The 12,330-nt window shown below is 38.0% G+C and overlaps 1 protein-coding gene across 1 annotated transcript in view; it reads right to left on the bottom strand.

The window, feature by feature from the left end:
• The window catches only part of LOC132273887 (DNA mismatch repair protein MLH1-like), a 37,857-nt gene that overhangs the window by 12,978 nt on the left and 12,549 nt on the right, over window positions 1-12,330 (bottom strand). The window contains exons 10-12 of the mRNA XM_059774995.1: window positions 11,639-11,733; window positions 11,432-11,540; window positions 4,824-4,989 (exon numbers count right to left, since the gene is read on the bottom strand). Coding sequence (XP_059630978.1) covers window positions 4,824-4,989; window positions 11,432-11,540; window positions 11,639-11,733 — 370 coding nt within the window. The remainder of the gene's footprint in view (window positions 1-4,823; window positions 4,990-11,431; window positions 11,541-11,638; window positions 11,734-12,330) is intronic.

Raw genomic sequence — 12,330 nt, 5'->3', positions numbered from 1 at the left:
TAAATCTGCTTTAACACCTTTTAATCTTGTTCATTCATATGTGTGGGGTCCTTGCCTAGTTACTTTTAGTCTTGAATTTCGATATTTCGTGTTATTCATTAATGATCATAGTCGTGTTACATGGGTTTATCTTATGAAAACCAAAAATGAGGTATACAACATTTTTAAAAATTTTATGACAATGGCTCAGACTCAATATGGTCGTACCATTAAAAAATTCAGATCTGACCAGGGTACGGAGTACACTTATGGGGAGGTACAGCGGTTATGTACAGAATTTGGGATTGAGCATCAGATGGCTAATGTTAAAACTCCTCAACAGAATGGTCGTTCTAAGAGAAAGAATCGCCTCATCCTTGACTTAGCCAGAGCAATCTGCATTGGCATGAATGTTCCTCAATCATTTTAGGGAGATGTAGTTCTTATAGTTGTTTACATCATTAATAGGACTCCTTCTAGGGTTCTTAACTTTGCAACCCCACTCACACTCTTACATCCCAATTCATCTCTTTTTTTTATTCCTCCTCGAGTCTTCGGGTGTGTGTGCTTTGTTCAGCAGTTGGGGCAGACTCGTACAAAGCTTGACCACAAGGCTTTGAAGTGTGTGTTTTTGGGCTAGTCTCATTCTTAAAAAGGTTATAGGTGTTACCATCCTCCCAGTCGTCGGCAGTTTATATCCACAGATGCTTCTTTCTTTAAGCATACACCATACTATAATGGTTCAATTGGTTCTCAAAGTGAATGGTTCCCATTGAATATAATGGATGATCACCTTCTTCCGTCTTCAACTCCTCTACCGTTACATGTTTTGTCTTCTATGATTCCTCCTCGTGATACCCCTCCAGCACGGGGAATTATTCCATTTTCACAGGTTTATAGTGGAAGACAATAGGTACAAGCTTCTCCTCCCACGATTGACTGCCCTGTTACTTCGGCACCAGCTCCGCCTTCTCAAGCTATTGTTTCGCTTGATGATCGCCCCATTGCTCCTCGAAAGGGTAATCGTTCTTGTACATACCCTATTTCTAATTTTGTTTCTGATTATGCTCTCTCACCCTCCTATCGGAGTTTTCTTGTTTCTATTGCCTCGGTTCCTCTTCCTTCTAGGGTTGCAGATGCACTAGCACAACCTCAATGGTGTGATGTTATGATAGAAGAACTACAAGCACTTGAGAAAAATTAGACTTGGGACATAGTTTCGCTTCCTATTGGACGAAAGGCTGTGGGTTGTCGTTGGGTGATTACAGTTAAGCATAATCCAGATGGGTCAGTTGCTCGTACAACGCCCGGTTGGATGCCAAAGGTTATGCTCAGACTTATGGCATAGATTATCAGGAGACTTTTACCCCTGTTGCCAAGATGAATACCATTCGTGTATTATTTTCCGTTGCTACGATTCGATTTTGGCCTCTATTTCAGTTAGATTTCAAGAATGCCTTTCTCAGTGGTGATTTGCAGGAGGAGGTGTACATGATTCCTCCTCCGGGCTTTCGTTCTCCTGCTCATTCTCGTATGGTATGTCGTCTTCGTTGTTCTCTGTATGGCCTCAACCAGTCTCCTTGAGCTTGGTCTGATCGCTTTGGCACTGCCATGCTCAAGTTTGGTTTCCATCAAAGTGCAGCTGATCATACCTTGTTTTTACGTCATTCAGGCTGTAAGACAGTTGCTCTCATTGTGTATGTCGATGATATTGTTCTTACCGGCGATGATACTACCGGAATTGCTGAGGTTAAGAGCTATCTTGGCCGTCAGTTTGAGATTAAGGATCTTGGTCCCTTGCGGTACTTCTTAGGCATTGAGGTGGCTTGCTCCAAGGCTGGCATTTTCATCTCTCAACACAAGTATGTTCTTGACTTGCTTTCTGCTTCTAGTCAGCTTAGTGCTCGTCCTACTGATACTCCGATTGAGCAGAATCATCGGTTGGCTGATTCTGAGGGGGAGTTGTCAGATGTTGGTCAGTATCAACGACTTGTGGGGAAGCTCATCTATTTATCCATGACTCAACCTGACATTGCTTATGCCATGAATGTTGTGAGTCAATTTATACACTCTCCTCGTGCCCCTCACCTTGATGCAGCTATTCGGATCCTTCGCTACTTAAAAGGGTGTCTCGGTCGTGGTATTTTGTTTGCCAATCAAGGTCACTTACGTGTTGAGGCTTGGACAGATACTGATTATGCAGGATCAATTTCAAATAGGAGGTCAACTTCGGGTTATTATACCACTATTGGTGGTAACTTGGTTACTTGGCGCAATAAGAAGCAGGATGTTGTCTCTCGATCTAGTGCAAAGGCAGAGTATAGGGCTATGGCTCTTGAGGTATGTGAGTTGCTATGGCTGAAAACCTTGATGACAGACTTGTGCCTTCCAGCGTCGCTTCCATTCTCACTCTATTGTGACAACAAGTCTACCATTAGCATAGCAGCAAATTCCATTCAGCATGACAGGACTAAGCATATAGAAGTGGACCGTCACTTCATTCGAGAGAAGATCATCTCTGGTCAAATTTGAACTCCATTTGTCACAAGCTCTCAGCAGCTTGCAGACATTCTTACAAAGGACGTTAGCAAGATTGTGTTTGAGAATGCATTGTCCAAGTTGGGAGTTTCAGAAATCCACGCACCAACTTGAGGGGGAGTGTTAGCATATATGATACCACGATTTATGGAATGACTTACCATAATAGCAGAGATTTGACTCTGCATATGTTAGCATATATGATAGCCACAATTTATGGAATGACTTACCATAATAGCAGAGATTTGAATATGCCATAGAATATGTTGTGATTTGATTTAAATTTGATTTAGTTTCCTTTCTTGTAATATGAGCATGTGCTCTTTTTATCTATAAAGACTAGAGCTATGAATGAGTGATTCATCTCATTCAAGCCTTTACATAATTCTCTCCTTTTTCTTCTTTTTATATTTCTACTTATATAAATTTATGTTATCAAAGGCAAGTTCCCTAAAAGCTCATAAGGTAACCAGTAGGCAGTAACCACGTTTTGAGTTCCCTGCTTTGGAAATGGAAAGTGGAAATTTTGATTTATCAACTAGGTTTATTTTCTGATTGACTTGCTCATTTAGGGCTTAGTCTGACTTTTGCATCATGAAATTGTGTAATGTCATGTGCAAATCTCCAGCTAGTTTGGATTCAGACATGACCCCTCCTAGACTAGACTAGAGACTGCCTCTTACTGAGCCTTTCAAACTAGGTGGGTATAGTTTACATGTGCCATGTGCAGGTTATATACACACACATATACACCTACATACATATAAATAAATACTTATATACATAACACACCTATACACAAATATACATACCTACAATCAAATATAAATTTATATACACATACATATATACAGCTATACATATACGCTTATATACCCATATACAACTAATACAAACATATACACCACAGGCCTGTCACCCAGTAGTTTATCTATTTCGCTAAAAGTGATCGAAGCCATGTGCATAATGTAGAGCACCTCCTTTGTGTTAATTTCAGCAAAATAGGCTTGCTTGGTATAGCTCAGGATATCGCACAGCATTTATCAAGATGTCCCGTAGCACTTTTGACATGCATAGGGAATCAAATACCAACAAACCAGTGACCTAGCGATACCAAGCCCCTACTTCCCAAAGGGAGGTCAGGGATTCAAGCCTCAGTGAAGACATGTGTGTGTGAGTTCCAAAATAAATAAATAAATAAAAGCATAGGGCATCAAATATATTGAACAGTAATGAAAGTTTCTTGAAATTTGAAAAGATATTTTAGGCATTGGAGGGTTTTTCTTTTGTTGAGAGGGATGGCATCCTCTTCACTCTCAATCGGCTTCTCTTTTCCTTTGTCTTTGGCTGCTGGGGGTTGACGTTCGGGTAGTGTCTTCCCTTTTCTGAGTTGCATCTATACACTCATATATACCGCTATACACAGATAAACACATATAAATGATACTGCCTCCGTCCCTTTTTGGAAATCTCTTTTTAAGATGATGAATTTTAGTGTTATTTTTTGTATTGGTAGTGAATGAATTACCAATCTACTCATAGTGGGTCCACAGTGATGTGATGGTTTACTTTTTATAGTTTCAATGCAAGAAGGTTAAATTGGTGATGTTACAAAAAAATTAGTACATTGACTTTTCAATTGGGACAATCATTTTGGGACATCTAAAAATGGAAAGGTGGACACTTATTGTGGGACGGAGGGAGTATATACATATATACAGTTAATTACACACATATACACCAATACACACTCATAAGGACCTATATAAACATTGATAGACACCTATAGGTCTATTATATATACACACATATAGAGACTATGCACATATATTTACCTATATACAAATGCCAATATACACAAACATATAAGCACATATTCAACATATACACCTATACTCAAATATACACCGATGTACAAACACATATATACATCTGTTCTCAACTATACACATATACACACATACACACCTATAAACACACACATACACCGATGCACACCGATATAAAAGCACAAGAAGATGAATAAGAATAATATTAGAGAGAAGACTCAACTGATGCAGTATGCTTCTGATTAATATGTATTTAGCAGCAAAGCAAGTAACTTATAATGAAGAGGGAAAATTGATCAAAATAGTTAACAGGCGACAACAATACAATAATTGAGAATCAAAAGTCTAAACCAACTCAATATGAGAGGTGAAACAAAATGGTGGAAGCAAAATTCACATCAAGCTGAATGAAATATCGCAGGATAATTTTTTTTTTTTTTAAACTTATTTTTCTTGTTTGGGTTAAGATTAAGTTACTTCTGCGATCTTTTCTTTCAGGTCGTCATTCTCATTACATTCTGCATCTAAATCCTCCTCTCTAAGTGCTAGCATAATTAACTCTGGCAGGGGAGCTGGATCACTTAGTTGTATTGCATTAAAATGAGCAAACCGACGCAAAACTTGTTGATACATGAGCTCTTTGCTGTGAAGGAAAAAAAAAAAAAAAGTAGAAGGAGGAGGAGGAAAACAAAAGAATCAAATAAGTTATAACTGGTTTTGTAAATCACAAAACCAAAATTAGCAATATCTAGTAGCCAGTGCTTCAAGGATAAACTTCAACCAGAAACATAAAAGAGAAGCATCAAAAGTTGTCAGGCTAAATGTCTATCAGAAATATCAAAAATAAAAAGTCAGTGAATGACTTCAGCAATTAATGGTTATCTAATTCACTCAACATATAGTGGCAATATCTAGAAGCCAACTTACCAACAAAAATAAATAAATAAAATTAAAAAATATCTACAGCCATTGCTTCCAAGCTCAACTTGAACAAGATAAACAAATAATACAAACTCAAATGGTTTTTAAAATGTATGTCTATCAAAAAGGTCAAAAATAAAAAATTATCAGAATCAATAATTTCAGTTATTCATCTTGAATTTATGGGAACATCATTTATCAATGACTGCAAAAGAGAAGGGAAGCAGGGGTGGGGGCTGGCATGGAGCCAGCATGGGCTTTGAGCCTGGCCCCTCATTTATTTATTTATTTATTTATTATTATTATTATTATTATTATTATTATTATTATTATTATTTCTTTTTTTTACTTCTATGCATATAATTTTGTGAAATTTTGCAAAACGCCTCCCTAAAATTCCACCATTCTAGAGATCTCTCTAAATCTTCTCTCTTTTACTCCTCTTCTTCTTTAAATTTATTTGGTTCTCTTCAATGGATTTTTTTTAAAAAAAATGTATTCCCCTTCTTTAATCAAACCCTATTTTCTACCCTTCAAAGTTTTCTCATTTTTCTTTTCTCACCTTTTTTTTTTTTTTTTTCTCTTTGTTGAAATATTTGTATTATTATTTATTATTATTTTTTATTAGCTGTTTTCAACCTTTTATTAGGTGTTTTATGTAAGATCCCTATTATCATGGGATCACATAGATAAGATCCCCATAATCATGGGATCACGTAGATTTTGGCATATTTCCTATTTTTTTTAATTTGGTTTCCTTTCTTTGAACCTTATTCTTGTATATAAATATAGCTCTTGGCTCTCGATTTGAGTAAGCCAAAACCCAAAACTTCTTTTTGGAATCAGAGCAAAACAAAAACCTTCGTCTCCCCATCTTCCTCCCCAACGCCGCCACCTTCTCTCTCCCTCTCTACATTTTCCCTTACCTTCAGCGAACCTCCATCTCCTCTTAGGTTTTTTATGACCTAAGAGTCTTTCTGGTGTTTTTTTCTCTTTGTGAGTTGCCGGTGTTTGTTCGGCAGCATATTTGGAGGAAAGGGCCGATTTTTCCGGCCTTGTTTTTTTCTCTTTCCTCCTGTTTTGACATGTGGACCAGCCTTATTTTGGTACTATGACTGATTCTAGTAGCCAAAGGACCATTTATCCTCGGTCCAGCAGACTTTATCTTCGGCACATCTTACTCCGACACAACGGGTTACTACTTACTAGTGTGCTCTTGAATGGGCACAATTTTGTATCTTGGTCCCGTTCTCTTCAACTCTATGTTAGAGGGAAAGGGAAAACTGGTTGGCTTTTGGGTCTAGTCAAGGAACCAGAAAAGACGAATACTAAATATACTGCATGGGACATGGACAGGTGCACCATTCTGGGTTGGATCTTCAACTCAATGGAGGAGCGTATCTATAATATGTTCATGTTTCACATTTCCGTTTTTCATCTGTGGTAAGCTCTTAACAAGATGTATGCCGATTCCCGCATATCTTTGAACTCTATCAGGAGATTGCTCATGCATCTTAGGAGACACTCAATCTGTCAGTATCAAAATATTTTGGGTACCTCCAGTCTAGGTGGGAAGAATTAGCACAGTATGAACCTCTCTGATTTCTCTAAAGAAGCTGCAACTCTTTTGGTCAAGAGACTTGACCGCCAACATACCTACTAGTTTTTGATGGGTTTACGATCTGAGTATGATGCTCTTAGAACTCAAATCATAAACACCTCTCCTATGCCTGATTTATATGATGCCTTCGCTACTGTTAACCATGAGGAGCATAGACGTCAGATCTCTCAGCCAGTAGCTTTACCAGAGATTCAAGTGGATCAGATGGCTCTTGCTGCTAATTCTAGACTTTCAGAGGGAAAATTTATTTGTCAACATTGTGGAGCCACAGGGTCATGTAAAGGATCGTTGCTAAAGCAGAAATTTTCTCGCAATCATCCTTCTGGCCGTGGCCGCAGTAGCCGGTACTACTGGTGGTATACTATTCCACAGATTGTTGTCCCTCCTACTTCAACTCCTCCCAGACCATCTTTTCAGGACTTCAATCAGTTACAGTCCCAGATTGGTCAGCTTCATGAGCAGTTTGGAGCTTTATATACCAGGGTTGGCTCTTCTATTCCCATGGCTACTATAGCTACAGGTACTCCTGCTTTTCATGTTAAAGCGGGAACCTATTTAGGTTCTGAATTCCGGAGCCAATGATCACATGACTTGTGAGTTGTCATTATTTTCTACTCCTGTTACCCCTGTTAATCAGGCTGTTAGTCTAATCGATGGGTCAACCACCATTATTCGTAGTAAAAGAGATGTTCATCTATCCCCTGATATTATTTTGCCATCTGTTCTTCATATTCCTAACTTTGCATTTAATCTTCTATCTGTTAGCAAACTTGCCAAATCAGTAAATTGTGCTGTGATTTTCTTTCCTCATTATTGTGTTTTACAAGACTTGTGCTCGAAGAGGATTTTTAGCAGGGAATATAAGCATGATGGCCTCTACTGCTTTAGGGATCCTCCGCCGACACCTCCTCCACTTGCTTCAAGCCTTCAAGCCTCTGTTCTTCCAGTTTCTAGGTCTTATGATTTTTCTTTTCAGACTTTAAATCTATGACATGCTCGCCTTGGGCATGTAAACTTTTAGTATTTATGTCTGTTTTTCCCTTCATTAATAACGGCTTGTAAGGATAATAAGTTTCAATGTGAGATTTGTGAACTTTCTAAACATACTAGAACCAATTATATTTCATATGCATCGTGCACCTAGTATGTTTGATCTCATACATTCTGATGTGTGGGGTCCTTCACCCGTTATTGCTTTTTCGGGGAATCGATATTATGTCACATTCATTGATGATTATTCCCGCTGCACATGGGTATATTTACTTTAAAAGAAATCTAAAGTTTTTCCCTTGATCACTCTATTCCTCCAAATGATCAAAACTCAATATAAAACTGTTGTTAGGAATATTAGGTCTGACAATGGTCATGAATATGTTTCCAATGAGTTTCGGTCTCAACTTAACCGACAAGGTATTCTTCATTAACTTACTTGTCAGTTGTGGCAGAGCGTAAAAACCGCCAACTAATGTCAGTTGTTCGATGTCATTTAAGTGGAATGAAAGTGCTAAAGTCACACTGGCACATAGCGTTTCTTACAGTTACTTTTCTCATTAATCGCACCCCTAGTAGAGTATTAAATGGTAAGGCCCCTTTACAAGTGCTTCAGCCTGATATTACTCTTTTTTCCATCATGCCTCGGGTGTTTGGATATACATGTTTTGTTCAGAATCGTAGCCCTTCTCATACTAAACTTGATGACAAGGCCATTAAATGTATCTTTGTAGGATACTCTTCAATGTCAAAAGGTTACCGGTGTCATGATCCTGTACACAAACACATGTATCACTCTCTTGATGTCACATTTCATAAGCATACCCCTTTTATGGTTCTAACATTATCTTGCAAGAAACTTTTACTCCCGACCAAGAGGCTTCTCTTGCTCGTCCTCTTTCCTATTTTTCAAGAAGAGTCTTCCCTTGTGATATCCTCAACCCCTTTTCAGGTCTATTCTCGCCGCCCTCGTGCTCCGCCTCCACTGCCTTCATCCTCCTCAGATATAGGTTCAGGTACATCTCCTCTCTTTCCTTTACATTTCCCTGACCCTGTTCCTGAGTCTCGGTATCCCACTCAGGACCGCAAACCCCCTGCTCGATTTGGATTTGCTTGTAGTACTGATCATCCTATTTCGCAATATATCTCTTATGATGGTCTTTCAGGGTCTTACTGAGCCTTTCTACGCAAATTTGATTCCATTTCCATTCCCAGAAATGTCTCTGAGGCTCTCCTGAATCCCAATTGGATGTCTGCTATGATGGTAGAAATGGATGATTTGCAGCAAAATGAAACATAGGAGCTTGTATCTCTCCCTCCTGGTGAAAAGACTGTTAGTTGCAAATGGATATTCAGTATTAAATATTTGGTTGATGGCTCTATTAATTGGTATAAGGCCCATTTAGTGGCCAAAGGGTTTACTCAAATTCCTGGTAAAGACATTAATGATACCTTCGCTCCAGTGGCTGAATTGACCTCAGTTCGTTTGCTTATCTCCCTGGCTACCTCTCACAGTTGGCCTCTTCATCAGCTTGATGTGAAGAATGCTTTCCTTAATGGTGATCTTCTTGAGACTATTTATATGGATCCTCCACCCAGTTTTCGGGCTGAGGGGGAGTATGCTGGAAAGGTATGTCGATTGCGGAAGTCTTTGTATGGGTTAAAACAATCTCCTAGATCTTGGTTCAACCGCTTCAGTGATGTAATTTTATCCATGGAGTTTGTTAGATGCCATTCTGACCATACATGTTTTATCCACCACTCCTCGACTGGTCTATGTATCATTCTTCTTGTCTATGTTAATGATATCATCATTACTGGCAATGACATCCCTGGGATTGCTCAACTAAAGCTTCAATTGGCTAAAGCTTTTGATGTGAAAAACCTTAGGCAGCTCAGATATTTTTTAGGAATTGAGGTTACTAGATCTAAGAAGGGTATCTCTTTATCGCAAAGGAAGTATGTCTTGGATCTTCTTCGAGACACAGGTATGCTTGGGTGTAAACCTGCTTCCACTCCTATAGATCCTAATATGAAGAACTCGATTGAGTCTGAAGATCTCCTTTCTGATCCCTCGCAATATCAGCGCTTGGTAGGAAGATTGATTTATCTTACCAACACCCGTCCTGATTTGGCTTTTGTTGTTAGTTTTGTGGGTCAGTTTATGCATGCTCCTCGTACAGCTCATATGGATGCGGTATCATATTCTTCGATATCTTAAGTCCTGTCCTAGACTTGGATTATCCTATTCTTCTAGCAGGTAGGTTAGGTTATCCTGTTTCAGTGATGCAATCTATGCTGGGTCCAAAACTGACTGGCGTTCCACATCTGGCTTCTGTACTTTCTATGGAGATCATCTTATATCCTGGAAAAGTAAGAAGCAACCTGTAGTTTCAAGATCTTCAGCAAAGGCTGAGTATTGTGCCATAGCCCAGGGTACTTGTGAGATTCTCTGGCTTCGATCTTTCTTGGAGGAATTAGGGCTAAGTGAAAAACAATCCTCAGACTTGTTTTATGATAATAAGTCAGCCATCATGCTTGCTTCAGATTCTGTTCTTCATAAGAGGATTAAACATATAGAGGTGGACATTCATTTTATCAGAGATAGAGTTCGTTCGGGAATTATCAAGCCGTGCTTTGTTCGGTTCTCTAATCAGTGAGCAGATGTGTTCACCAAATCCGTTTGTCCATCATTGCTTCATTCCTCGATTACCAAGCTGGGCTTGATTGATATCTTCACTCCGGCTTAAGGGGAAGTGTTGAAATATTTGTATTATTATTATTTTTTTTTTTTTATTAGTTGTTTTCAGCCTTTTTTTAGGTGTTTTATGTAAGATCCCTATTATCATAGGATCACGTAGATAAGATCCCCATAATCATGGGATCACATAGATTTTGGCAAATTTTTAGTTTTTCTTTGATTTGGTTTCCTTTCTTTGAACCCCATTCTTGTATATAAATATAGCTCTTGGCTCTCGGTTTGAGTAAGCCAAGACCCAAATCTTCTTTTTGTCGCTTCTTAAAATTTATTCTTGGTGCACTCATCTTTTTTCTCTCTTGTTATTCTATTTTTCTCTTCTTCTTTAATTTTATTTCTTCAATTCTATGAACTTAGTGTCTGTATTTTTTATTTTTTTTACTGAAATTCTTTTGTGAACACTATCTGAATCTTTTTTTTGACAAGTAACATACTATATGAATCTTGATTACTGCATTGTAATTGCACATCTATTTTTCTATTTGTTGTTTTGTTGCACTGATAGCTGGGGGAAAAAAATTTATCTTGGAAAAATTACTCGTTGTCACTGAGTAGTAAAAATTTAAAGAACAGAGCACAAACAGTAGGCACAAAATAGTTTCGGAAAATAGAATTGAGTGCACAACTTCATCAGTGGAAAGTAAAATTGAATGCATCTTTTAACTTCATCAGTTAAAAAGGTTTTGGAAACAAATATAATGAATGTGAATTTTGGCAAGAAAATTTTCCTCATACTTGGCTGTTCTATATTTGATTCCACATTATTTCAGGAAACATGTAAAACAGTATAATTACCTCAAGTTCACTACGTTTACAAGATATAGGTCAGTATTATACTGAAACAGCGCAAAAACATCATCCGCCATCCCAATATATGTGCAGTGTCTTACAATGTCCAGCAGACCTGTAAAGCTATATATTAGTAGGATGCACTAGTTAAAATTTGTTCAAATCTACGATATTGTTTCATTGTCAACAGAGATGAGTTTGGTTAACACCTACCAGAATGACAATTACAATCAATATCATCAATAAGCTCCTGAACACTAGTAAGATCTGCAGTTTCCTTTAGGTTCCTCCTCTGTCTGACAGAAGACCTGCACTCAAGTTCTTTGATATAAGTATACATACAGTAAAAACTTACTTGTGACTGGAAAAATACTATTAGGAAATTTGATCTTATATTCTGAAGAAATTATAGAAGTGGAAAGTTAAAAAAAGGAAGAAACAGATTGCAAAAAGACAGCCCAACATCAAAGCATGAAGGCTAACAAGGCATATACCCTTCCACGCACTAAGAGAGACTTCTTCAAAATGCATCACTAATTCTTGTGGCAACAAGAAAAGCGTAAGAAGTATCACCACAAATCCATAAATTCTTCTCTTTTTACAGTTGCCCCAGTGGAAGCAAGGTCGTTTTGCACTACAGCAAAGTGCCCTCTAAAACCAGTCTCTGAGAACATTTCTCAAGGAGAAATAAATTCCAAAATAAACCAACGCCAGATATATGTGATAGAAAACGAATTGGCCGGATGACAATGGACAAGACTAATCATATCTCCTAGGAGGCAAAGTCTCTAATAAAGCTGGTCAAAAATAAATAAAGGTTCACCTAGTACAGGTAAATTTAGAAGGATCGGGAGTGTGTCAGAATTTATGAACATGGAAGGAACGCTATATAATCTCTATTTTAG

The sequence above is a fragment of the Cornus florida genome, unplaced genomic scaffold (assembly GCF_030987335.1).
Source record: "Cornus florida cultivar Cherokee Brave unplaced genomic scaffold, ASM3098733v1 CherokeeBrave_3.0.0_Hap2_Chr09, whole genome shotgun sequence".
Lineage (NCBI taxonomy): Eukaryota > Viridiplantae > Streptophyta > Magnoliopsida > Cornales > Cornaceae > Cornus > Cornus florida.
This window is presented reverse-complemented; position numbering and strand designations above follow the sequence as displayed.